Source organism: Mus caroli, unplaced genomic scaffold (assembly GCF_978045245.1).
Source record: "Mus caroli unplaced genomic scaffold, Mus_caroli_1 scaffold_11, whole genome shotgun sequence".
NCBI lineage: Eukaryota > Metazoa > Chordata > Mammalia > Rodentia > Muridae > Mus > Mus caroli.
The window spans coordinates 109,234,333-109,261,739 of NW_028227266.1; the positions used below are offsets into that span (position 1 = coordinate 109,234,333).

The 27,407-nt window shown below is 38.6% G+C and overlaps 1 protein-coding gene across 5 annotated transcripts in view; it reads left to right on the forward strand.

Annotated features, from left to right (window-relative positions):
* Setd2 (SET domain containing 2, histone lysine methyltransferase) overlaps nucleotides 1-27,407 on the forward strand; it is an 86,033-nt gene that overhangs the window by 24,864 nt on the left and 33,762 nt on the right. For 3 of the 5 annotated variants that reach the window (XM_021171277.3, XM_085828068.1, XM_085828069.1), the window contains 7 exons: nucleotides 4,125-4,248; nucleotides 6,114-6,191; nucleotides 8,684-8,781; nucleotides 11,475-11,601; nucleotides 13,468-13,602; nucleotides 15,722-15,841; nucleotides 17,144-17,806. In XM_021171277.3, coding sequence (XP_021026936.1) covers nucleotides 4,125-4,248; nucleotides 6,114-6,191; nucleotides 8,684-8,781; nucleotides 11,475-11,601; nucleotides 13,468-13,602; nucleotides 15,722-15,841; nucleotides 17,144-17,806 — 1,345 coding nt within the window. Of the gene's footprint in view, nucleotides 1-4,124; nucleotides 4,249-6,113; nucleotides 6,192-8,683; nucleotides 8,782-11,474; nucleotides 11,602-13,467; nucleotides 13,603-15,721; nucleotides 15,842-17,143; nucleotides 17,807-20,662; nucleotides 20,880-27,407 lie in introns of all 5 variants that reach the window. The other 2 variants (XR_015044500.1, XR_015044501.1) reach the window with 1 other exon arrangement.

Here is a 27,407-nt window from a genome sequence, read left to right on the forward strand (position 1 = left end):
AGTGATCAGGGAGGAGAGTTTGGTTTTTGGTAAGAGAGGGAAAGATCCTATCTAATGTATTTTAGCACTTACTGAAATTACAAGATGGCCTGTGTAAGACTTGGAGTCTTGTCATTATGCATTACTTGCAAAATTGATACAACTCTGCTCAGAAAGAAACATCTTAGGATTTATTTTTTACTTTACATGTATAGATGTTTAATCTCAATGGATGTCTGCACCAGTTGTGTGCCTAGAGCCTAAGATCCATTGGATCCTATGGAATTGAATTGCAGGTGGTTGTGAGCTGCTCTGTTGGTTGCTGGGAGTTGAACCTAGGTCCTCTGGAAGAATAGGCAGTGTTCTTAATTGCTGAGCCATCCCTTTAGCTTCTTAATTATTGATTATAAAGATAGTGGTTTAGCTTTTAGGTTTAGCCATGAGTGACTAGGTTGTTATTACTGAGCTCTAATTTGTTACAAAAATACATTTATTTACTATATTTTTCTGTGGGTACTTTTGAGTTTTGTTGTTCATGAGATACAGAGTCTCATTGTGTAGCACTGGTTGGCCTGGAACTCACAGTAGACCAGGGTGACCTTAGACTCACTGGGATCTGACTGTCTCTCTGTCGAAATTGCTGACATTAAATGTATATGCCACCTCACTCAGCTGATACAAACATCTTGGTTTTTCAAGATGCAAGATGGTGTTTCTCTGTATAGCCCTGGCTATTCTGGAACTCACTCTGTAGATCAGGCTGGCCTCAAACTTAGAAATCCTTCTGCCTCTGTCTCCCGAGTACTGGGATCAAAGGTGTGCACCACCTCCAACAGCCTAAATTTTTTTTTTAAAGAGAATTATTTTCAGTTGGTAGGGTAATTTTTAATAAGCACTTTGATTATATCAACATCTTATGAACAAAACTTAATGGTTTATGTTTTGTTTTTATTTGTGTCTGTGGTGGTGGTCAGAGGATAAGAAACTTGTGAGAATCAGTTCTTTCTACCATGTGTATTTTAGGGATTGAACTCAGGTTCAATAAGATTTGACCACATTTTTAAAATTGTGGAGCTTAAAACTTCCAGGCAGGTTGTTTCAGTTTACAACCTAGGAACAATGCATAATAAAGCATTTGTATGTATATAAAGCTAATAGTTGAAGTTATCAGTGGTAATAAAATTTCAGAGAATAAAGGAATGTGAAGAGACTTGAGATTTAATTAATAACTTCATAAAGGATGGGTTTAAAATAACCAAAGAAAGAACAATAAAGTATATTAAGATAACTGACGCCGGACGTGGTGGCGCATGCCTTTAATCCCAGCACTTGGGAGGCAGAGGCAGGTGGATTTCTGAGTTTGAGGCCAGCCTGGTCCTACAGAGTGAGTTCCAGGACAGCCAGGGCTACACAGAGAAACCCTGTCTTGGAAAAAAAAAATAATAACTGACAGAAGCCAGAGAGATTAATCATATTTAGTTAGGAATGCTACAGAGAAATCACAAAAAACAGTTTTTAGGATGTTCATTTTTCCCCCTATAGTGATACATTATCATTGAATCTAAATTTGAAGCTCTAAGGGCACAGCAAAACCAGTTCTTTGGATGGTTTAAAGATGTCAGACCCCAACTAGTATGGGGGCTCGTGCATTGAATCCCAGCAATCTGGAGGCAGAGTCAGGCAGATCATTTCTAGGACAGCCAGAGATGCACAGAGAAAGTACTTTAGTCTCTGTTCTATTGCTGTGAAGAGAACCATTGCCGACGAAACTCTTATAATAGAAAGTATGTTTTGGGTGCTTGCTTACAATTTCAGAGGCTAATCCATCATCATAGTGGAGAGCATTGCAGCATGCAAGGAGACATGGCTCTGGAGACGGAGCAGTGAGGTGTTTTTGATCTGAAGGAAGCAGGAAAGAGAGAACCTGAGACTTTTGACTTGCATGGGCTTTTGAAACCTCAAAGCCCACCTCCCATGCTTACCTCCTCCATCACGGCCACACCTCCTGATCTTTCTAATCCTGTTAAAAGGGTTCTACTCCCCAGTGACTTAAGCCTCCAAGTATGGGGGCAGTTGTTATTCAAAGCACCATAGAAACCTTATCTTAAAAACAAAACATGCTGGGCAGTGGTGGCACAGGCCTTTAATCCCAGCACTTGGGAGGCAGAGGCAGGTGGATTTCTGAGGTCGAGGCCAGCCTGGTCTACAGAGTGAGTTCCAGGACAGCCGGGGCAACACAGAGAAACCCTGTCTCAGGAAGACGAAACGAAACCAAACCAAACCAAAATTATGGTGGTAGTGGTGTAGGTGCTGCATACAAACACCTTTAATACCAGCAGGGCTTAAAGACAGACAGAGCTACATTGAGAAACCCTGTCTCAAAAACAAAAACAAAACAAAACAAAACAAAAAACCCCACAAAAAACAAAAAAGTTGATATCAAACCTCTGACTAGAGAGATGGCCGAGTGGTTAAGAATACTTGTTTTTGCAGAGGACCGGGGTTCAGTTCCTAGCACCTAAATGGCAACTCAGAACCCTCCATAGCTCAGGCTTCAGGGATCTGACATCAGTGAGCATCAGGCATGCACATTACTAGTCACATAAAAAATGTATATATTTATATATATACACACACACACATATATATCTTGTATGTGTGTGTATGTATGTATACATATACATACATACACACATTTATATGTAAATACATTATATGTATATATGTATGTATAAAAAATGTCAGGTCTCTAGACATCTTAAGAATGACTCATAAGAATTATTCTTCCATTCCTTGGTCCACAATTCATAATTTACCAATTTTGAGCTCACCAATGTTAATATCCCTTTGGTGTTATATGTCCATAGCAGTTATCAATAAACCTCTGGTGTATTTATATACAGGGGCTCCTGTGTAAGCGTTGTCTTTCATTCTTAAAGAGTAGTTTTCTCAGTTTTAAAGCAAATGGCCCTACAGTACGCTGTCAATCTGAAAGCATGCTGACCAGGATTTTCAGTTGGCCATAGAGTATATGTCATGTACACTGCTATTACTTTATGAGACATCATTGGAGTTATTTGTGAAACTTGATTGTCCTTGCTCATAGCAGAGTGAGGCAACTAGTCATTTGGCCTTAAGGCATGGATGCTGCATTATGCCCTCTCTCTCTCTCTCTCTCTCTCTCTCTCTCTCTTTCTTTCTTTCAAGATTTATTTATTTTATGTATTTGTATACACTGTAGCTGTCTTCAGACACACCAAAAGAGGGCATCAGATCTCCTAACAGATGGTTGTGAGCCACCATGTGGTTGCTGGGAATTGAACTCAGGACCTCTGGAAGAGCAGTCAGTGCTCTTAACCGCTGAGCCATCCCTCCAGCCCTGCCTTTTCTATGTTTCTTCCTCTCCCCTTCCCTTTCTCTTGCATATTTGTTTCTGGTGTGAAAAAAATAGAATTGTTTTGGGTTATTCTTGGCAATATCTCTTTGCATAAAGTTCCTTTGCTGACATTTTGTAGGGCGGTTTGATGCAAATTCATGATAGGTGTTCTGGGTAGTGTTCTGGACAGTGAGACCAGCCAAGAAGTCAAGAGACAGAAGACAAACTTGACTTTTACAATCAGTAAAGAACGATGAAATTAAGGGCCACAGAAGGGCTACTGCATTTAAATACTTTAGTTGTTCCTGACACTTTTCAGTATCATAGTTTCTTCAGAGCTCTTTGCTAGCTGTGAGTCACTGATTCCATATTTGTAAGCCATATTTAAACTGTGTCTGGGGGTGGGGTTGATTGCTGAAGGGTGTAATTCGGGGCCTTGGCATAAGGCCGAGTGGCTACTTTACCATTGAGCTCATTGTCAACACAAACAGTTGTTTTAGTGTCCAGGTAGAGAATATGCATCTTGGAAGTATGTATAAAGTTTAAACGTTCTTAGACTCAGTGATCTTTTAAATATTTTAGAAAAGAGGTAGGAGATGCACACATATTGCCTTGGTACTCAAGTGACTGAGTGAGGTAGGGGGATCTCAGGTTCAAAGACTGGGCATTGAGTACGTAATAAATATTTTGCATTTTATGTTTTAGTAGTTTTGTAAATTTTAAGTATAATTTCTATGCTGGAAATTCTATTTCTTTCATTGTTTTGTAGGAACACCTTTGTCCTGGAATACTGTGGAGAGGTACTTGATCATAAAGAGTTTAAAGCTCGGGTGAAAGAATATGCACGGAACAAAAACATCCACTACTACTTCATGGCCCTGAAAAATGATGAGGTGAGCAGTGTGAGTGTATTTACTGAAAACAGTAGGCGTCTGTTGCACTGGGGATAGGCATGGGGGTTGGTGTGCTGATTGATGTTTAAATGGCAACAGTTGGGGCCAGAAGAAATGAACTGTTGAATAGCCATTTGTGCCTCTGATTTCTGCACTCCGGAGATGAAGGCAGAATGATCAAGACCTTCTTCATCTCTTTAGGAAGTTTGAGGCCAGCTTAGGTGACATAAAACTTTCTCAAAACAGTAAGTAAAACAGAATCAGAACCTGTTGCGGCCGACCAGCAGCTCGCAACGAACGGTTCAACTGAGATGGCAACTCGGGCTGCAAGAGAGGAACTAGACGGCTTGGAAGAAAGAACGGAGCCAAGTCAAATTCATTTTGATCAAAGCTCAATTTACTGTTCCGACACTCAGTTATGAAGGAAGTGGGAGGGGACCCGATTCCCGCCAAATGATCTCTGGGTCCAGTAGCAGGGTGAGCATATGTGTGGCTCCAAACAGCAAAGTGGCAGGGTCCAGCAGTGGGCGTGGCAGAACGAATGAGCAGGAAGCTCCACCCCTGAGCAAGCAGGTTCCAGGCTGGGGGAGGGGAGACTACAAGAACGATATGTTGTTTCTATTTGTTTACAAATGGATAGGAAGGGATGGTTTTTAGATGTAAATTCAAACATACATGCTTCATATGACAACTTTAAATATCATGGATGATTCCCAGAATGTTCTTGTTTGGTTGGTTGGTTTTGGTTTTTCCAAGACCGGGTTTCTCTGTGTAGCCCTGGCTGTCCTGGAACTCACTCTGTAGACCAGGCTGGCCTCGAACTCAGAAATCCGCCTGCCTCTGCCTCCCAAGTGCTGGGATTTAAGGCGTGCACCACCACGCCCGGCCAGAATGTTTTTATATGGGTTATATTTTGATGCTGAGAAATTTAGAAATGTCTGTCATTCCATTTTAAAGTGATACTAATGAGCTTGTTACTTGTTGATACAAACGACAACAAAATAGTTTCCCACAAAACTTTTGTGAGAAATGATGTGATAATGTGTTTTGCAATAAATCTCTTCTGTGTGTGGCTTGATAAAGCTTTGTTAGATCCTTAGATCTGCTTCTATATTCAAGGTTAAAATGATAATTCTTAGCACCTATCTCTAGGTTCACTTAATCAATCTGGGTATGGTCTCTGGAATTTTCATTCTAGGGCATTTGGACATATACTCACCTTGTAGAGCTACTGAACTGTGTGTGGCACAGCCCCTGTTTTAAAAGGAATTATTTCACATGTGAAATTGAAATGCAATAAAATATAAGAAGTAGGTAAGAGAGAAGAGTTACATATTTTCTCTTTTCTTTTGAGACCAGATCTCACTTTGTAGCTTTGGTCTGCCTAGAACTCAGTAGGCTGGCCTGGATTCTCAGATCCTCCTGCCTCTGCCTCCCAAATGCTGGGATTAAAGACATGGGACACTGACTTGCTAAGTACTTTAGGATGACCTTAAACTTCTTATTTTCCTGCCTCTGCCACCCAGTTTCTAGGATTACAGGTGTGTGCTACTATGACTGAGGATTGAATCCAGGATTTCTACACTCTAGACAGTCACTGTACAAACCAAGCTTATCCCTAGCCCAAGAAATGATTTTGCCTTTATATAAACTACTTAAGAAACATTCTAAAATGGCAGTCAGCCATTTGTTACTTTGTTATAGAAAGTTCTCTAAAATAGGGTAGGAACCAAAGGAATGTATGCGGGTTTTTTTGTTTTTGTTTTTTTTAGCATTAAAATTACCTTAATGCATTTTCATTTTCAAAATGCATGGATAGTTTAAGATCTTGCTTTAAGACACTTAAATTTTTTTCTTTCTCCCAGATAATAGATGCCACTCAAAAAGGGAATTGCTCTCGTTTCATGAATCATAGCTGTGAACCAAACTGTGAAACCCAGAAAGTAAGTTGATATTAAATTTTGAAGTATTTATTCAAGATTGCTATTTTTAACCATTAATTTTAATTTCTACATCAGAGCTACTCTTAATTTTTTATTTCATAATTTTTTATTTTCATTTTAGAATAAGTTTAGATTTGTATAAATAGAAAAATAAAGAATTCTAAAAATAGAGTGCATGTCCAATTATCACCCCTCTCCGACCTTCCACAAGTGTTTAGGAAGTTTTAATTAATCAAAAGACTTATAATTTTATAATAAAGTAAGGATTTTTTTAAAGTAAGACTTATGTTGTTACCTTTGTGTGTGTGGATATATATGCTCTCATGCGTGCATGTGCATATGTATGTAGAGGTCAGAGAACTTGCAGGAGTTGCGTCTTTCACCATGTTGGTACAGGAGATTTAACTCATGCCTTTACCTGATAAGACATCTTGTCAGCCTTTTAATAGCATTTTACACATATAATTTTTTCTAGTCTAAAATTCAACCAAGAAATTTGTTACATTTGATAGTTTCCTTGCTTATAATTCTAAATTTTATTTCAAAATTACTGTAATACAAACTTAAATCTGAATTTTCATCAATGGTTATTTTCATATTTGAATTTTTATGTAATTAAAAAGAATTTAATATTAAAATCTGTTGTCAGGCAGTGATGGCACATGCCCTTAATCCCAACATTCAGGAGTCACAGACAGGCAGATCTCTGTGAGCTAAGGCCAGCCTGGTCTCCAGAGTGAGTTCTAGGACAGACAAGGTTACACAGATACTATCCCAAAAACAAAACAAAACAAAAAGTTATGTCTTTGTCTTGGGTGTTTGTTTGCATGTGTGCCTGAGCACTAGGTGTGTGCAGTACCTACAGAGTCCAAATGGAGCGTCTGATCTGCTTGAGACTGGAGTTACAGATAGTTGTGAATCACCATACAGGTTCTGGGAATTAAGCCCCCATATTGTGACAGAATAGCGAGTGCTCTTGACCAATGTTTCCTTCTCCCTCAGTTACCTTTTCCTTCTTTTTCTTTTCACCCTGTTCTCCCCCCAACCCTCTTTCTTGTGAGTCAGGGTTTCACTACATACAGTCTTGGCTGGCCTGGAACGTGCCATCTAGACCTTCGGGCCTTAGATAGACTTGCCTGCCTCTCCCTCCTGAGTGTTGGGATTAAAGGCATTTATTACCATGTCTGGCTCCTCTTTCTTTTAAGGAGCTTAAATAACAATTTATATATAGTGTGAATGTCTTTGTGAGTATATGATGTGTGTGGTATATGAGTGTGTTGCGGGGAGGGGAGGGAGACATTGAATTCCACAGTGCTTGGGTTACAGGCAGTTAGGAATTGCCAGAGTGGGTGCTGGGAGGTGAAATTGGGTCCTCTAGTAGAACAGTAGGTACTCTTAGCCATTGAGCCAACTCTCTAACCCCTAATGTTCAGACTCTTATCAAGACTCCAAGTGCCAATTTGACACTTATATGGCATAAGTAGCCAAAGTTGAGAGGGATTAGAAAATCTAGGCTAAAGTCTTGGAGAGACAGCTCAGCAATTCCTGTTCTTACAGAGATGCCAGGTTTGACTCCTTGTGGTTCTCAATGTGTGTGTAACTCCAGTTCCAGGTGATCTGATGCCTTTGTCTGACCTCCATGGCACCAGCATGCATGTATTGCACCTATTACATTGCAGGCAAAACACTCATACACAGAATAAAATAAATCCTTAAAACCTAAAAGAAAGAAATTCTAAGTAGGCTCTGGTGGATGAGGAAGAAGATAGTTAGTGGGAAAAGGGAGTGTGGTACAAGCCTGATGACCTACTTGCATCTGGATACCTGGACTCCAGAATTAAAACGTCAGATGTGGTAGTGGGGCATCTGTAATCAGGCCTAGTGCTCTTCCTATAGCAAGGTGGGAAGGGGAGGTGGGGGGAATGACCTGAAAACTTGTAGACTGGCTAGGCTGTAGTTCAGTGGCAGAAATGAGAAATCCTGCTTCAAAACAATGTGGAAGATGGCTTGGAGAGATGGCTCAGCAGTTTGATTCTTAAAGAAGACCCCAGTTTGGTACTGGGAATTGTGCTCCGGTTTTGATACTCAGTGACACCTAGAATCCTCTAGTTTTGTTTTTTAAGACCAAGTTAGCTTTCATATATATAACTATAAGTTAAAAGCAGTTTTTGTTTTATTTCTGTTGACGGTGCTAGAGACTGAATACAGGGCCTTGTGTTTACTAGCCAAGTGCTTTCCATTAACTACATTCTCCAGTCCAATAGCAGTTCATTTTATTATTTGTATTATAGGCCAATTAATGGATACATAATTTGATAGTCTATTAAATAAGAATGGCATGTTGGTTAGTTAAGGAAAAAAATCAATTTGCTTTGAAAAAATATCACATAAAGATTTCTACATGTAATCCAGTCAGTAATAATAGTCTTTATACAAATGGATGTACAAACATTAATCAGTTACTAATGACTAGTCTTCTCAAAACATTTCAGTGGACTGTGAATGGACAGCTGAGGGTTGGATTTTTTACCACCAAACTAGTTCCTTCAGGCTCAGAATTAACTTTTGACTACCAGTTCCAAAGATATGGGTAAGTAATGGTTTTGGTTCCTTTTGCTGCTTCTGATAGGGAAAATAGATGTTCAGATACAATGATATAAAATTCTCATGTGAATTATTTAGAAGTTACAAATAGTATCAGTTCTCATCTATAGTATATCATCATAATTTTTTTCTATTATGTGATTTTGTTTGTTTTTTTATTTTTATTTTTTTTTAATTTTTTAAAAAGATTTATTTATTCTATGTATGTACACTGTAGCTGTCTTCAGACACACCAGAAGAAGACATCAGATCTCATGACAGATGGTTGTGAGCCACCATGTGGTTGCTGGGATTTGAACTCAGGACCTCTGGAAGAGCAGTCGGTGCTCTCAACCGCTTAGCCATCTCTCCAGCCCTATTATGTGATTTTTCTGGCCACTAAGGGATTTACAGTACAGGAACAGTGAAATATTCCTCAGAACTCAATATAATAAAGCTTTAGTATAAGGCTGGAATCCCTGGGCTTGATTCCCAATATTAGATAAAAGAATGGTATGTGGTGATGGGGATCCCATCATGTAGGATGTTCTCAACCTTCCTAATGCTTTTAAATACACTTCTTCATCATGTTGTGGTTCCAGCCATAAACTTATTTTTGTTGCTACTTCATAACTAATTATGCTATTATGAATCATTAATTATGCTATTATGAATCATAATGTAAATATCTGATATGCAGATGGTTTTAGGCAACCCCTGTGAAAGGGTCATTCAACATAAAGTAGCCCTGGCCCACACAGATTGAGAAGCAGTGATGTAGTAGGTGGAGGATGAGAATTCAAGGCCGCTCTTGCTTGTGTATCAAGTTGAGAACAGCCTAGCCTACATGAGACCCTTTCTCAAAAAACACAAAGCAAAATGAAGAAGAAAAAGAATTCATTATAGAAATACCAACTTCATTATATATGTATGAAGAGAATAATATCCTTGTTTATCCATCCTTTATCAACTTTTGGATAATATTTTTTGACTTATACCAACCATATTGTACTCCTTTTGGAGCTTGAAGAGATGGCATAGTGGTTAGGAGCACTGACTGCTCTTCCAGAGGACTTGGGTTCAATTCCCAGCACCTGCATGGGAGCTCACAACTGAACTCCAGTCTCATGGGATCTGACATCCTCACAGAGACGTACACGCAGGCAAAACACAGGCATACAAATAAACCATAAAATAAATGGTTTTTGAAGGCTGAGTGTGGTGCTATACTCCTTTGATCCCATCAGCTAGGAAATAGAGGCACGTGGATCTCTGAGTTTCAAGGCTACCCTGGGTCTGCATTGTAAATCCAAGCCAGCCAGGACTCTGAAGTTAGCAAGGTAGAGTGATATATGCTTGTGTTCCCACATTGAAACCGTGGAAGGAACAATATTAAATAGAACCAATAAAGTGAAGGGGTAGAAATATCAAGTAGGGTGTAGAATTCTGAAAGCTTCCCTCCTCCCCAGATTATACCTTTGTTACCTTTGATGCTTATATTAAAAGGCACAGAGATTAAGTTTCTAGGATATTTTAATCCTTTCATGCTATTTTAGAAGAAGATTTAATTTTCTTACTTTGTCTAGTTTTTGTTTTTTTTTTTTTTTTTATTTACCAGTGGCTACTTTTCTTGGCAGTGATGCTGTCTGTTTCAGATATTTCTTCACATCTTTTGTATTTTAGAACTTAGTGATCTCTGAGATTCTTTCAATTCTGAAACTGTTATCTAATCATAACCAGGACAAATGCCAAGAAGTATTCCTGTTCTTCTAATTATACTGCTTTTCCTATCAGCAGGTAACTACAGACTAGTTACTGCATACGATTCCTACCTTTTTTCCTTCCTGTGCTTATATTAGCCTTTCTAAGGACAAGGAAGTGGATATGTTGATGTGAAACAATTTACTTTTTTGCCTCTTAATTGCTTGCAGAGGTGGATTTTACCCCAGGCTGTAGACTTAAGTCAGAATTCTTTTTGCTACTTTCCTTGCCTCCGTGGTTTCAGTCAGTCAGTTGTTACTGTATTTACTCCTGTCAGAGCTCATCCTGTGTGATCAGTTGTTAAATTAAGCCTTGAGTGTCGTGATACTGCATTTTTTATGTTTTTGTAATAGTGGACCTTACTCTTTGGTGTACCAATAGAACATTTATACATAAGTGAGTGTCTTAAGTGTGTTAGCTATTTTATGTCTAGCACAAATAATGTGTATAGCTTCTTATTTTCATGTTTCAGTAAGTAGTTTTATTGGCCTGTTTTACCTGACAGGTGATACAAGATTAGGAAAACGATGAAGCCAGTCCTGCTGGTGCATGTCTGTAATCAAGCTACATGGGAGGCTGAGGCAAGAAAGCTATAGGTTCAAAGCCCGACTGACCAACCTGTTGAAACGGTCTCAAAAATAGAAAGTAGTGAGGGGCTGAAAATGAAGCATATTAGAACTCTCGTTCAACTTGTGGGACCCATGGGTTGAATTTGTCTTCCCCTCTGCCCCACACATACAGAAATTAAGAGAAGGAGTGGTGGTGAAAAAAGGAATATTTTTTTTTACAAGCAGTTCTTAGGCATTTCTATTAGAAGCAGGTTTGTAAGTCTATTAATATTAAAACGTTGATATTTCCTGTAGGTTGGTATAATTCTTAACATGTTGTCACTCTTACATGCTTTAGTTTTGTAAACCTCATTCTCCTGTTCCCTGACAGCAAAGAAGCTCAGAAGTGTTTCTGTGGGTCAGCCAACTGCCGGGGTTACTTGGGAGGAGAAAACAGAGTCAGTATCAGAGCTGCAGGAGGGAAGATGAAAAAGGAACGCTCTCGAAAGAAGGATTCAGTAAGTTTGCTGCTGTCTGTTTATTTTATAATAGAAGTTTTAAGGAAATAGCTTTTCTGATTAATTTAACAGGAAAATCCAGGTTTGGAGTAGATACTGGAAAAGAAGTATGGATGGCTGTTTTTATTTTACTTTAATAGATTATAATAGAAAACTGCTTAAAGTTTTTGGCTCATAATTCCTTTGAGCTTGTCTTTGTTTGGGATGAACACAGCTCTGCCAAATGTGAAGGTTAAGGCACAGTGTGCAGGAGTCTGTTACCTATCTGTCCCAGGGATCAAACCCAGATCATCAGGAATGGCAGCAAGCACTGAGCCATCTAACCTGCCCTATATGTACATGTATTCTATTGAATAAGCACACCAGTTTGTTTAACTGTGTCACGCATATTTGTGTTGTTTATTTGTGTTTTGCCATTATGAATGTGACAGTAGTTAACATCATAGGCATTTCCTGGTACATACTGTGCAGATGTTTTTCTGTGTGTTGTTCTTATAAGTGGAATTGCCAGGTAGGAGAGATACAACTATTTTGTATTTTAGCTAATGCTTTCAGTTTTTTATTTTATATTTTCATCTTATATTATTTGTTCTTTATCTCCCTTAAGGACAGCTTTTTAGAGAAAAGTATTTCTGTATGTGTTTAGCCTGCTTGTGTGTCTGTGTACCACATGTGTGTCTGGTGCCAGTAGAGGGTAGCAGAGGTCATCATATCCCCTGAAATTAGAGTTGCATACTGTTGTGAACTGCTTTGTGGGTCCTTGGAATCAAACCTATGTCCACTGAAAGATCAGCCAGGGCTTTTAACTGATGAGCCATCTCTCCAGCCCTAAAGTATAGTCTTTAAATTTTACATTCATTGTAACATCTTCCATCTTAGCATCTAAAAGTATATGTGTTTGAATTATAGAACCTATTTTCCTGTTTCCCTTATCCCTTCCCATCCATTTTTCCTTTTTTCCCCCTTATTTGATCTGTGTGTGTGGGTAGGGGTAGGGGTGCCAAGGGAAGCCTAATGGCAATTTGCAGGTGTTTATTTCTCTCCTTTTACCATGTAGAATATAATTTATTAGACAAAGATGCAGGTGCCATTACACACTGAGCCATGTCACTGTCTCTTAGGCCTCAAAACTCTTTGTGCCTTGTATTTCTCATATCTTGGATTATAGGCCTGATTCATCTTGCCCAGCAATGCTGAATATTGAGGAGTGTATGTTAGGCAGATATTTTGTCATTCACATAGTTGATGAATGAGTGAAATGCTTTTCAGATTGATCTTATCAATTTTTATTTCTTTATTTATATGTTTATTCTCTGTGTAGCCCTTGCTGTCCTAGAACTCCCATTGTAGACCATGCTGACCTTGAACTCTAGAGATCCATCGGTCTTTACATCCTGAGTGCTGAGATTAAAGGCATATATATAACACCAAGCTAATTTGGTTGTTTGAGACAGGGTTTCACTATGTAGCTCTGGCTATCCTGTAGCCTTAGGTACCCACTTCTCTCTGCCTCTTGAGTGCCAGGAATATGGCCACCTCACCTGGTTTTCAATTTATATTTTAACAGATTTAATGATAGGAGATGTCATGTTTGTTTTATTCCCTCCCTTACTTGGAGACAGAGTAGCCTAGGCTGGCCTTGAGGAGTTCATGGTCTTCTGCCTCAACTTTCAAAGCTCATATTACAGGCATGGCTTAGTGATGGGTCTGTCCCTGGTCCCCAAGCGTAATTGCATGGTTCCTTCTTGTGATTGTTCTTTCCATTTCTAAATTACTTGTGAAGCTGGACATCTCCCCGAACCCAAGGTTGTTTGAATAAGTGAGTGGGTTGTACTTTTAACTAGAATGTTTTCTTTGCTCTGCTAGGTGGATGGAGAACTCGAAGCACTGATGGAAAATGGTGAAGGCCTCTCTGATAAGAACCAGGTTCTTAGTTTATCCCGGCTCATGGTTAGAATTGAAACTTTGGAACAGAAACTTACCTGTCTCAAGCTCATTCAGGTAAGCACTTTAATACTAATATATTTCTGAATTAAGGGTAGGACATTTAAACTAAAATCTGGCTAATGGAGAAAAATTAATAATGTTTTAAATTGTCATGCAGGTTCTTTAGAACTTTGAAAGCTTAAACCCTTGACTGAACAGTTTAATATGAATAGCAAAGCTGGTTTGCTTACCCCTTTGATTAAAAGTACATGGTGGGATTTCTTTTAGTGTGATAATTCATGGTACTTGATATAGCTGTCTTGCCTACAAGTTACTAGCCTACCAAAACTATTTTACTATATAATCTCAAAGCAAAGAATTTTAGCAGTCATCTCATGTATTCCAATTTAATAAGTATGCCATAAGAAAACAATAAAAAAAAAATCTAAAAAAAAACCTTTTTTTCTTCTTCTTCTTTTCTTTCCTTTTCCTTTTTTTTTTTTTTTTTTTAAGATTTATTTTTATGAGTACACTGTTGCTGTCTTCAGACACACCAGAAGAGGGCATCAGATCCCATTACAGATGGTTGTGAGCCACCATGTGGTTGCTGGGAATTGAACTCAGGACCTCTGGAGGAGCAGTCAGTACTCTTAACTGCTGAGCCATCTCTCTAGCCTTCCTTAAAAAAATCTTAACAGGAGCATTGGTGGTATAGTTTAATGTCAAGGTGTTTGTCTCTTATAACGAAGCCCTAGGTTCAAACCCTAGCACTGAAGAAACCAAACCAAACCAATTATTAGGAAAGAAAAAACTTTTTAAATTATTAATTTATTTATTTATTTAGGTTTTTTTTTTTTTTTTTTTTTTTTTTTGGAGACAGGGTTTCTGTCTGGCCTCAGAAATCCACCTGCCTCTACACCACCCCCCCCCCCCCCCCCCGCCCCTAGTGCTTGGATTCAAGGCGTGTGCCACCACGCCCAGCGAAAAAGCTTTTTGAATAAGGATCTAAATAAAAGAAAAAAAAAGAAAATTATTTTAAAACTAATTTTTACTGTTACAGCATTTTCAGCAAAGTAATTTTCCATGACATTTAGAATATTTTTTTTTTAATTTAGTTTATGTACATGAATACACTGTTGCTGTCTTCAGACACACCAGAAGAGGGCATCAGACCCCCCTTTACAGATTGTTGTGAGCCACCATGTGGTTGCTTAGAAATTGAACTGAGGACCTCTGGAAGAGCTCTTATCACTGAGCCATCTCTTCTGCCCAAATTTTTTTCTTTTAAAGATTTATCTATTTTTATTTTATGTGTGTGTTGCCTCTATGTATGCATGTACACGGTCTGCTTGCCTAGTGCCTATATACTCAAAAGAGGGAGTCAGTTCTCTTGAACTAGAGTTATAGATAGATGTAAGCCACCAAGTGGGTGCTGAGAATTGAACCCAGGTCCTCTGCATGCAGCAAGTGCTCTTAACCACTAAGCCAATACCCGTTCCTAAATTACTTCATTACTTTTGAGTTATTGCATTTATTTTATTTTATTTTGTTTTTTGGAGACAGGGTTTCTCTTGTGTAGCCCTGGCTGTCCTGACATTCACTTTGTAGACCAGGCTGGCCTAGAACTCAGAAATCCACCTGCCTCTGCCTCCCAAGTGCTGGGATTAAAGGCGTGCGCCACCACCATTTATTTATTGTATGGGTGGGCATATGTCTTTGGAGGTAGTGGAATAGTCAGTTCTTTTACCACATAAGACCTGGGGATTGGAGCCATTAGGCTTAGAGGTAAGCGCCTTTAACTGCTTGAACCATCTTGCCAGGTCCAGGACTGAACTTCATTGTAAATGGTATGTTATAATAGTTTTCCAATGTTAGTAGAGTTCAAGTGCACTATTGGGAGGAGGAGGGATGTGTGTGTGTGTGTGTGTGTGTGTGTGTGTGTGTGAGAGAGAGAGAGAGAGAGAGAGAGAGAGAGAGAGAGAGAGAGAGAGAGAGAGAGAGAGAGAGAGAGAAAGAGTTAGTTTTTTGATACAGGGTTTCTCTCTACCCCTGGCCTCCCAGAATTTACAGTGTAGACCAGGGTAGCCTCAAACTCAGACATCTTCCTGTATCTGTGTGTGCATTAATTTAAGTAACGTTTGCACTGGTGTTGCCTTCCTAACACCCTGCATCATGCCTTTTCCCTCTATGAAAGAACACACACTCACAGTCCTGCCTCAAGTCATTTCTGGAACGTCACGGGTTGTCACTGCTGTGGATCTGGATGGCAGAGCTTGGAGACGGCCGGGGAAGTAACCAGAAGCTTCAGGAAGAGGTTAGTTCCCATCCCCCACAGTCCGTAAACCGGCTTCAGGCGTTGCCTTAGGTAGAGGGAATATAACACTTCCGCCAGTGTCAAATAGTAAAAATGTTTATTATGTCTGTATCATTCCTGTGGCTATAACTTTGCTTTTGTATTGAATTTACCTTTGGTTTTCCCCATAGCATCTTCTAAAGTCAGTTCTATATACCAAGAACTGTAAGCACAATCTATCATGATAGTAATTCAGTTGATTGCTAAGATTATTATCTTTAAATTATGGGGAAAACATAGACATTTGAATTTTGGAGTTCTGAAAAATTTAGAACATTCTGAGAAGCAAAGAAGTGTTTTCAAAGGTCCATTTGGCAACATTATTAGTGGATTTGCAGTTTTTACATTTTACCATGACTTTTCATAGTTAGCGTTAAATAGTTTCTTCCCCAATGTTAGTTATTTAATAAACATTTTTTAAATTGGTTTTTCAAGACATGTTTTCTCTATGTATGCCTGGCTGTCCTGGAACTCACTCTGTAGACCAGGCTGCTCTCAAACTCAAAGAAGTCTCTCTTTTCCTGCCTTTGCCTTTGCTGAGATTAAAGATGTATGTCACCACTGCCCAGCCAATAAAAACACTTTTTAAAATGAAGTTTTGGGGGCTGGAGAGATAGTTCAGTTGTTAAACCACAACCAAAAATAAAAATGAGGGCTGGTGAGATGGCTCAGTGGGTAAGAGCACCCGACTGCTCTTCCGAAGGTCCGGAGTTCAAATCCCAGCAACCACATGGTGGCTCACAACCATCTGTAATGAAATCTGATGCCCTCTTCTGGTGTGTCTGAAGACAGCTACAGTGTACTTATGTATAATAATAAATATTTTTAAAAAAGAAGATAATACTTGAATCTTTCAGATTTGAAACTATCATTTTAATACATGGTATTGTATGGTTCCCAAGTTTCTGTTATAGTAACTTGAAGAATTTTATCAAAAAAATAGACGGGAAATACATACTAATACTATTTTTCTTTTTTTTTTAAGCTGCATAATTTTGGGGATCCCTTACTTTAGAGAATATTTATCAATTACACTTAGTGGCATGGGTAGGCATTATGTCATTACCCTGTACTTTTTAATTATAGGTTTTCTTCCATCTTAAAAGGAAATAATGTTATAACCTTCTACATCTATATTTACGAAGACATAGTTGTTAATTTAGTAAGACTAAATGTACTGTTTTCTGTATCTTGAGTCCTCTCCTGATTTTGAAAGGTCCACTATACGGAGTGATTGATTAATGTTTTATTATGTTTAATCAGATTATAAAGACTTTGGAGCATTTGCCCATTCCTACTAAAAATATGTTGGAAGAAAGCAAAGTACTTCCAATTATTCAGCGCTGGTCTCAAACTAAGACTGCTGTTCCTCAGTTAAGTGAAGGAGACGGGTATTCTAGTGAGAATACATCACGTGCTCACACACCACTTAATACACCGGACCCTTCTGCCAAGCCGAGCACGGAAATGGATACAGATACTCCCAAGAAACTCATATTCCGCAGACTTAAGATTATAAGTGAAAATAGCATGGATAGTGCAGTCTCGGACGTCACTAGTGAGCTAGAAGGCAAGGATGGCAAAGAGGACCTTGATCAGTTAGAGGCCGTCACTGTGGAAGAGGACGAAGAGCTGCAGTCCCAGCAGCTCCTCCCACAGCCGCTGTGCGACTCCAAAGTTGAGAGTGAAGCCACCATCGAAGTCAGTAAGTTACCCACATCTGAACCGGAGGCAGACATGGAGACAGAGCCCAAAGACAGCAATGGCACAAAACTAGAAGAAACTATTGCTGAGGAAACACCATCCCAAGATGAGGAAGAGGGAGTGTCTGATGTTGAAAGTGAGAGAAGCCAGGAGCCACCAGATAAAACAGTGGATATAAGTGATTTGGCTACCAAGTTACTAGACAGTTGGAAAGATCTAAAGGTAAGAAACTTTTTTTTGTGTTATCATAGCAGAATTATTTAGATTCCGTGTGCTGTAACCTAAATAAAAGCTGACATTTTTAGCAATGAATATTTCTGAAAAATGGAATATGATCTTTCAGCTAGTGATAGATGTGTCTCCAGTGTTAAGTTTTTGTAAGAGCCATAACTGTCAAACCATAATACAGATAATGTCCATCTTTTTTCTGACTGAGAAAGTAAAGCATATTGGCGATTTTATTTATTAATTCCTCAGCTCTTCATATAAAATAAAACAAAATCCTTCTAGTATTAAACTTACTCTATATGTAATGACAGCAGATGTTTAAAATAATTGGAAATCCAGTGAATGGGCTAATAGAAAATTAATTAACAATGAAATTGATTGGAAAACCCTGGTAATTTAGGAACTTCACATTATAAAATATTATGAAATTTTATTTTAGAGGGAACATCATGGCACTAGTTTATTTTTGTTTGTTTTTGAAATAGTCCTGCCCTTAAGTTTTTTTGTTTGTTTGTTTTAATTGGGCCAAACATATTACCTAAAGGGAGAGGGGAGCTAGGCATTGGTGGTACATTCCTTTAATCCAGCACTGGGGAGGCAGAGGGGGAAGCGGGCCTGGTCTCCAGAGTGAGTTCTAGAACAACTAAGGACACACAGGCAGAGAGACCCTGTCTCAATAAATACATAACAAATGGGGAAAGTCTGGAAACTGTTATATACTGGGGGGGGTGTGTGTACATACACACACACACATATTTATATTCCTTTTTTTTTAAGTTATTTATTTATTTTATCTATACGAATACACTGTAGCTGTCCTCAGTCACACCAGAAGAGGGCATGGGATCCCAATACAGAGGGTTGTGAGCCACCTTGTGGTTGCTGGGAATTGAACTCAGAACCTCTGGAAGAGCAGCTAGTGCTCTTAACCGCTGAGCCATCTCACCAGCCCTATATTCTTGATAAAGAATGCAATAAGATGTGTAGAATTTGCATTTCAGAAAAACCAATCTGGATCTTGAATAAGTATGACCATATGAAAATTTGAACCTATGAGAGCTAATAGTTCACTTCGATTGTAAGCAGGCTGGGGTCCAGTTTTGGGGGGGGCCCTATGGGAACAGCTTACTTCCTACCTTTTATATTTTCTGTTCCTCCTTTCTTCTCTCATAGTTGAAACAATCTGATAAATCATCAGTGCAGTTTTTGTAGCAAGGTGAAATTAAGAAGTTCATTGCATTAGATTCTGTGGTTTGAGCCCATGGACCTTAGAGTTGGTTGATTGTATACTGTGCTTCCTGTTCGCTCTGTGGAGACCTTTTCATATATCAGTCTGTGCTCTTCCTTATCTATGCTATACTTTGATTGCTTAAAATTTATCCTAAACTCAGATTTATTTAGTGTGAAAGCTGACTTTTTAGAATAAATAGAAAAGGAAGTTTTGATAGCAAGCCTGTCTGTGATGCCGTGTATTACTAACTGACTGCAGGAGTCAGAATTTTGGTTGAATGAGAGATGCTAGAGTGGGCACTTGTTGGGTCTTTCTTTCCAGCCTGCTTTGTGACAGCACAGGGTCTTGACATTCCTCAGATGTGTGCAGTAGACTGTTAGCCTGAATAGCAGCTATTTAGTAATAAAGGTAGAGGTAGAAGCGAGTACACACGTGGACAAAGGAAAGACATTGAAAGCCACAGTTTGATAGAAGAAGAGAGGGTGCTCTTATAAAGAGGTTTGCTAGAAAGTCTGTGGTCAACATTTTTTCAGATTGTTAAAATATAATCTCATACCCTTGTCTTAAAATCTGTAAGATGTAAGGCTTTTGATTCTCTGTGCAGTAGTTTGTAATTGTAAATGTATAATTGACTCTCTGGGATGTATTAAGACTGATAAACTGGAACACTTAACTTCATTTTCTGAATACCTAATTTTCAGTCCTACAAAATTTTTTCATTTTCTTCTTATCCTTTGAGTTCCTATCTGAAAGACCAAAGTAGTTTCACAATAATGTGTCTATTAAGATCTTCTTAACTTTAGGTTTACATTTTTATTTATATTTAAAATAAAATATTTAGTTTTTAGATCTCATACTTTGTATTTATCTGACTTAACATCAAGGATGCATTAAATAAAATTCTCTCTCTTTCAAACTTGTTTGGGAGTTGCATTGCCGAGAAACATCTTTACTTACTGTGAACTGATACTTTGTTACATATTGGTGCTGGGGTTCTTAATTCTTCTATTCTTTTCATAAGCATTTGCCATGTCTGATTTCTAAACTTTGAATACTATTGTCTTTTAAGTTCAAAACAAAAGTTTAGCTGGCACTTGGCTAGGAGTCTGAAATCAAGAATTGATAAATTGGATATGTTTTGGAGAAACATACAAATCTCATGTGATTACTATATACTACACCATCCCGGCATTGAAAGAGTTAACTACTTCTGTCTGACTTCACCTATGTGTTTAAGTAGACATTAGCTGAAAAGAAAATATATTATTGTTTCAACCTTACTAGGCACCTGTGGCCAAGTACTGTTGCTGATATTAGTTCATACCAAGAAGCCTTGGTTGTGGTTGCTTGGACCACGCGGATTCTCCCTGATCTTGTGGGTCTACTGTATATAACATTGCTGGACCTGCATTTCAGTTGTCCTCTCTACACTGGATGGAGTAAAGAACTGAACAAATACCTTCATACTCTTTAGTCTTGGTTTTGCTGTGAAGACAGACTATAGGGATCATCAATACAATGTCAGAGGGTGGAGGGAAGGGAATGAAGCTTCATGAATGACTCTTTGTCCTCCCAGATCTGATGATGACCCCCTTGTAACTTGAACCATTTCCATCTAGCTTCTCAGGGCAGCAAGGAGCTTGTTAACATCACCAGCTGACCATGTGTCTCCTTTTCTCAACTCCATTTCCAACTTCGTGCTGAAGAAAAACAAGACCCTAGCGTGCATTCTGTGAAGAAACAGGAAGATGGTTGGGAAGTTGGATGATGCATGAAAAATATAATAGGTGAAAAGAGGACAGAGGTGGTTAACTCACTGGCGCCGGCATTATTTTGGTGCGTTCATTGTCAACAATTGTTGTCGTTCTGAGAAAATCCCTACTTCTGGAGAGAGAGAATTAAGTGAGCTACTTTTTCTATACCTTAGACCACTGACTGCTTTGGCTTGCAAGGCACTCACTATACACGTTTCTCTTAGAGTAGTCCTCATATCACCCAGCACATTGCTACTTAGAAATGTGTTCATGTGCACATACAGATTTGCTGGGCTACATTTTTAGCAGGGACGTGTGCATCTCTTTCTGTGTGGAAGAACTGCTGTACATCATGTGTCCTACTGAAAATGCAGCTTAGATTTCACAAGGCAAAACAGTGATTACAAGTAATTAGTTATAATTTGACTGGGAAAAAATCTTCATTCAATTGGATCATATGAAAAGGAGGTAAGGGCCTCATGAATTTGACAGTTTGAATTGTTGTAACATCAAGAGGTCATAATAGTAATTTAAGGTCTTCTTTACAAACACTTAGAAATAGGATGTGCATCTCTCCTTCTCATCACCGGGGGTAGCTTATTTCTACCTGGATTAGAGACAGCTTCCTATGAGCAATTAGTATTTCTTAATGACTGCTCCTTTTCTCTTATTCATCTTTTTTTTTTTAGGCACTGCTTTTACAATACACTATTTTAGCCAGGCCTGGTGGTGCACAACTTTAGCCTCAACACTCAGAAGAAAGAGGCAGGAGAGTCTGAGTTTGAGGCCACCCTGGTCTACATAGAATTGATACTTGGAATTTCACTCCACCACTAATATTGTCTGTAAAAAAGATTTGTCAGCCAGGGCTATACAGAGAAATCCTGTCTCGAAAAACCAAAAAAAAAAAGAAAGAAAGAAAGAAAGAAAGAAAGAAAAAAAGATTTGTACATGAAGTTGTGTGTCCCGAGTTTCTATGATAAATTGATAAGTCTGTAGAGTAAAAGAGATTTATAAGCCTATATAGATTTGCCTCCAGGAAATGCTGCATTGAGAATATTTTTAAGTGTATCAGTTTTTGTGGTTTTGTTTGCAGGTTTTTCTTCCTTTTATTTTATTTTTAGTTTTTCTTTTTATTTTTTGAGACACAATTTTTCTGTGTAGCCCTGGCTCCTGAAACTCACTGTGTAGAGCCAGGTTGGCCTTGAGCTCAGAGAGTCACCTACTTCTGCCTCTGAGTGCTGCACCACCACCATATTTAAGTGTCTCTCTCTCTCTTCCTCTTTTTTTAAAGACAAAAATGTTCTAAAAGTTCTTACTGGTTTTGTTTTGTTTTTGTAAGAAACAGGATCTAGCTATAATAATCCAGATGTGAGGATTAAAGGTGTGCATTATAGGTATGTGCCATCACTCTTAGCAGTGAGGTGTCCACCCTTTCTCTGCCCTCCCCCTTAAGCTAGGATCTCACTGTGTAGTTCCTACTGGCCTGGAACTTGCTAGCCACTGCTTCTGCCAAAGGGCATTACCACCACTAGCTAAGGTCACTTTTTATTTAGTGGTTCATCTTGTTTGGTGGTGCCCTGTAACCCCCAAGGTTGAGGGGAAAGGATCATGATGTCTCAAAAGGCAAAGTAGCTGTTAGAGATCTGGAGCACTGCTGGTTTTGTTTCTAAAGTGGCTGTGTTCCATGATTGTATATTACATATTGGCTGTGGCTACTCTAGTGATTACTTTAGTAATTCCACAGAGAAGTGATAAAGATTGTAATGTTTGTTCTGTTCTTTCCAGAAAAAGTTTACCAAAACCTTTTTTTTTTTTTTCTTTTTTTTTTTTTTTGGTTTTTCGAGACAGGGTTTCTCTGTGTAGCCCTGGCTGTCCTGGCACTCACTTTGTAGACCAGGCTGGCCTCGAACTCAGAAATCCGCCTGCCTCTGCCTCCCGAGTGCTGGGATTAAAGGCGTGCGCCACCACACCCGGCTCCAAAACCTATTTTAATGATAAAGCATAGAATTTGCTAAGTGAAGTAATTTTTACTTTATACATTTGGGTGAGTGAGCCATTAATTTTGTTTTCTCAAAGTCAATTATACATGTTTCTGTTGCCTGTGAAGGTAATTTTTGTAGTTATGTCTTGACTTTATTTAGGAAAAGATAGTTCAAATGTCAGACTATATGAGAGGCAGAATAGTAATAAACATTATAGAAAGAATTTCCTAATGGGAAAAGATTCCTAAGACCATGATAAACCTGTCAGTAACTTGAGAATTTTCTAGTATAGCTTAAACCACATAAAATTTTCTAGCTAGTGAATTTTAAATTCCAAATAAAATTTCAGACTTAGAAACATCCAAGAATGTCCTGTATGTGTTCTACATGACACACATGTTATAGTGATAAATACATAGAAAATTGGCTAAAAATTCCTCCATGCCCTGTATTCAGACTCTATAATGTTAATTTTTGCTAAATTAATCATGTTAAGTTACATTCATGTTCCTAAAAGGAATATTGCCGTGTTCTTCAAAGCACTCAGTGGTTCCATTACTGAAATTGTCAGCTTTAGTCAGATTGCCGAAGTGTCTGCCAGGCTTCTCCAAAGTTACTATTTACTTGGGAATGGTGGCTCATGCTGTAATGTCATCACCAGAAGGATCATAATAAGTTCTAGGCCACCTGGGCCACATGGACAATTCCAATTCCAATTCAAGGCAAGTGTGACTATACATTGAGACACTATCTTCCTTCCTTTAGGGGGAAAAATACTACAATGGGGAGCAATTTCAGAACTCTGTAAAGTTGTTTTGTCGTGGACTGTGTCTGAGTCACTGATTGCTTTTACTTTTAGACTCACGGATTCTCATTCTCTTGAGTGGATTGTGCTGTATTAATTTCAACGTTTGATGCTTATGTTACTTCATGTTTGGCGCGCACACACACACACACACACACACACACACACGGTACTTATTCTTTCTGGTGGGAAACTTTATTTGCCACCAAGCCTGAGGACCTCCTTGAGTGTGATACTTGGAATCCACATACTGGAAGGAGAGAACCCCCGCCTGTGCCCTCCATGTGTGTTGGTGGCATGCACATCCATACATTAATACATTCACACAATACATAGATTTCTTTTGTTATACAGGTAGGTCATACTGCATCTGATCGAATACTTTAATGCACACCCTGTCATGCCTTGCTTTACTCTTACAACAGATGGTTCTTGCTCTCATTCTTTGCTTTCAATATATTAACCCTGATTTTCTTAATGAGACTAAGAGAACTCTGTAGTAGCATTGCATAAACCCTTTAATTTACAGAATATAAATTAAGTACTTAAAAGAACAAAGCCCATGGACGTGAACATTATATCTAATTTTTTTTTTAAAGATTTATTTAGTGTGTATACAGTGGTCTGCTTTTATGTATGCCTACAGGCCACAGATGGTTGTGAGCCACCATGTGGTTGCTGGGAATTGAACTCAGGACCTCTGAAAGAGTAGACAGTGCTCTTAACCTCTGAGCCATCTCTCCGGCCCATGTCTGTCTAGTCTTGCCCAACAGTTTTTCTTCTATGTGAGCCATGTTATCTGTTCATATATGTTTACCTCTGCATATCTTCAGGCATACTGTTCTCCTTGTTTGGAATATCTTTTTAGCCTTTACAGATTCGATTGATGGTTTATAAAATGCAATGTAGTATAAACAGATTATAATAAAAATTACTTGCATAGATGTTAATTCTCTATTCTAAACATGGTTATCCTTAAGGGCATCAGCCACTTAATGTTTTTTATTTATTTGGTTTATTTATTTATTTAGGTATTTTTCCCCCCCCCCAAGACATGGTTTCTCTGTGTAGCCCTGGCTGTCCTGGAACTCACTCTGTAGACCAGGCTGGCCTCAAACTCAGAAATTTGCCTGCCTCTGCCTCCCAAGTGCTGGGATTAAAGGCGTGTGCCACTACACCCGGCACATTTTTTATTTTTGAAATGATAACTTGGTATGAGATAACCTGGAACTTGCTTTGTATACCAGCCTGACATTACCCTTGGTGTGATGATTCTGTGCCTATTTCCTGGGTGCTGGGATTATTTATAGTCGTGGCATGTGGCTCAGGTGGTTTGTGTGTTTGTTCACTTGTTCCTCCCTTCTGTCCATCTGTCCATTTGTCCTTTGTTTTTTTCTGAGACAGGGTTTTTCGGTGTAGCCTTCCATGTTCTGGAACTCTCTACATTGGGCTGGCCTCAGACTGGCCTGCCTCTCTACCTCCTGAGTGCTAGGATTAAATACATGTGCCACCACTGCAGTACTGATTGGAGTAAATTACCTCTTAATTGTATTCCACAAATAGTCGATGATATACTCAGTATCTAGAATCATCTTCTGGAAGGACAACTTTGTGTCAGTGTCCTTTAAATTTTTTTTAATGGTTCTACTTTTACACTGTTGAGGTTATACTTTTCTTAATGTTCCCTGTATGCACAACAGGTTCTAACCCCACCTTCCTACAGTTCCACATCAGATCATTCTAGTCCAGCAGTCACAGTCAGCTTCTAATATTATTGTATTTTCTTTTTCTTAAAACTTGCTTTTCTTTTAGATTTCTCTTAAGGATTTGCCTTTCCTATGGGAAATGATTGTTTTTCAAGACCGTATCTTTTTCTGCGCTCTTTATGTATTCTTAGCAAATGGCATTTCACAGTAGTACTTGGAGCAAAGGCAGTGATAGCTTTTGTTTTGACCTCTGGAGACTCCTGTGTCGTGCTTTTAAGACCCTGTTGCATATTGTATTCTGGCTGTTTGTAAATACTTGATTGAAAATGTGAAGTCTCTGAGAGCATAAATTTCTAGTGTGAGTTTTGTGTTTGATGGGTAATCAGAAAATATATACATAGGTATCATGTGATCTTTTCAACCTGTCAGAAAAACACCATAAAATTATGATTTAGCTTTTGGTTGAGGAAGCTGACTCTGATTTTCTGATTTAAATAAGCCTATATTCATCTGGACTTTATTTTGCCCAAATTATTGTGACTTCTTTTTTCTTGCCAAGCAGCCCATGTAATTGTTATTGAGAAGCTAGCGAGTGAAATGCTTTCTGTAGTTGCAGCAACTATTACTTTAGTGTTGCTCAAAATATCCTCTCACCCTTATATTGTGGTAGTTTTCAGCCTGTGATCTGTGATTAAACATTAAAGGACATTCATAACTTCTGAAATTACATGGATGTCTAAGCTTTTCTGTTGGGTAGCTAAAGCAACTTCTCTAATAAAAATGTGTATGGGAATCAGATGGGAGAGGAATGAATTGTGCTTCAAAAGGTATTTTCTGGATGGCTTACACATTCATTAGTAAGGCCCATTCTTTTCTTTTTTTTTTTTCCCCCTTTGGTTTTTCGAGACAGGGTTTCTCTGTGTAGCCCTGGCTGTCCTGGAACTCACTTTGTAGACCAGGCTGGCCTCGAACTCAGAAATCCACCTGTCTCTGCCTCCCGAGTGCTGGGATTAAAGGTGTGCACCACCACACCCGGCTAGTAAGGCCCATTTTTAACTTCAGGAGGACTATGGTGACTTTCATGTTTAAAACTTTATGGTGGATATGATTACATTTGAAAAGTATGAGAAAAAAATGTTCGGTCTGAATTTAATTTAATCAGATTTAAAAACAAATCTAAAATGGAAAAAGCTTTAACCCTGACTCTTTAACTCATTGATTACTGTTCTATTTCCATATGCGTTTGTTTTCTTTCCTGCTCAAGTATTTAGTACTGGCCTTTGGATCTTTGGCAGCAGGAACTATGTTAGCGTTAAGTTTCTTTTCTTTTTCAAAAAAGTATTTATTATGTGTATGAATACATTGTAGCTGTCTCAGACACCCCAGAAGAGGGCATCAGATCTCATTATGGATGGTTGTGAGCCACCATGTGGTTGCTGGGATTTGAACTCAGGACCTTCTGAAAAACAGTCAGTGCTGTTAACCGCTGAGCCATCTCTCCGGCCCATCCTCTCACTTTTTAACCATCTAATATGGTATAGTGCATACTGTTGACAATTATATACGTGACACAAAATTTAGAATTTAAGTCTCAGAATGTCCACAGTCTTTGTATAGGTTTTTTAACATTGTCTTCTGGAAGAATCAGTTTCAAGATGTACAAATCTAAGAAATGCCTTCAGTTTATTTCCTTTTGTTTAGCAGATACATAGTTATCATTTTCAAGTTAAATTTCATTTAGGATGAAGATAAGATGTAGTATGTTTAGTGCATACTAATATGGTCAAGAACCTGGCTTTAATTTCTACCCTACTCCCGACCCCTCCCCTCAAACAAAGCTCTACTGACTACTCTAGCTCACAGTGTCACTACTGAAGTCTGAACCTTTTTTTTTTTTTTTTCCTTTTGGAGTTTCTTATATATATCTCTGGCTGGCCTCAAATTCAAATACTATACATGTATAGGTAAGGATGACCATGAACTTATGCTCATCCTAGCTCCACCTTCCAAGTGGTGGGAAGGTAGGCATTCCTCACCATGCCTGGCTGTGGTACCTGAGTTTTGCAAGTACTAGGCAAGCATGCTTACAGTTAAGCTGCACCCCTGCCCACGGA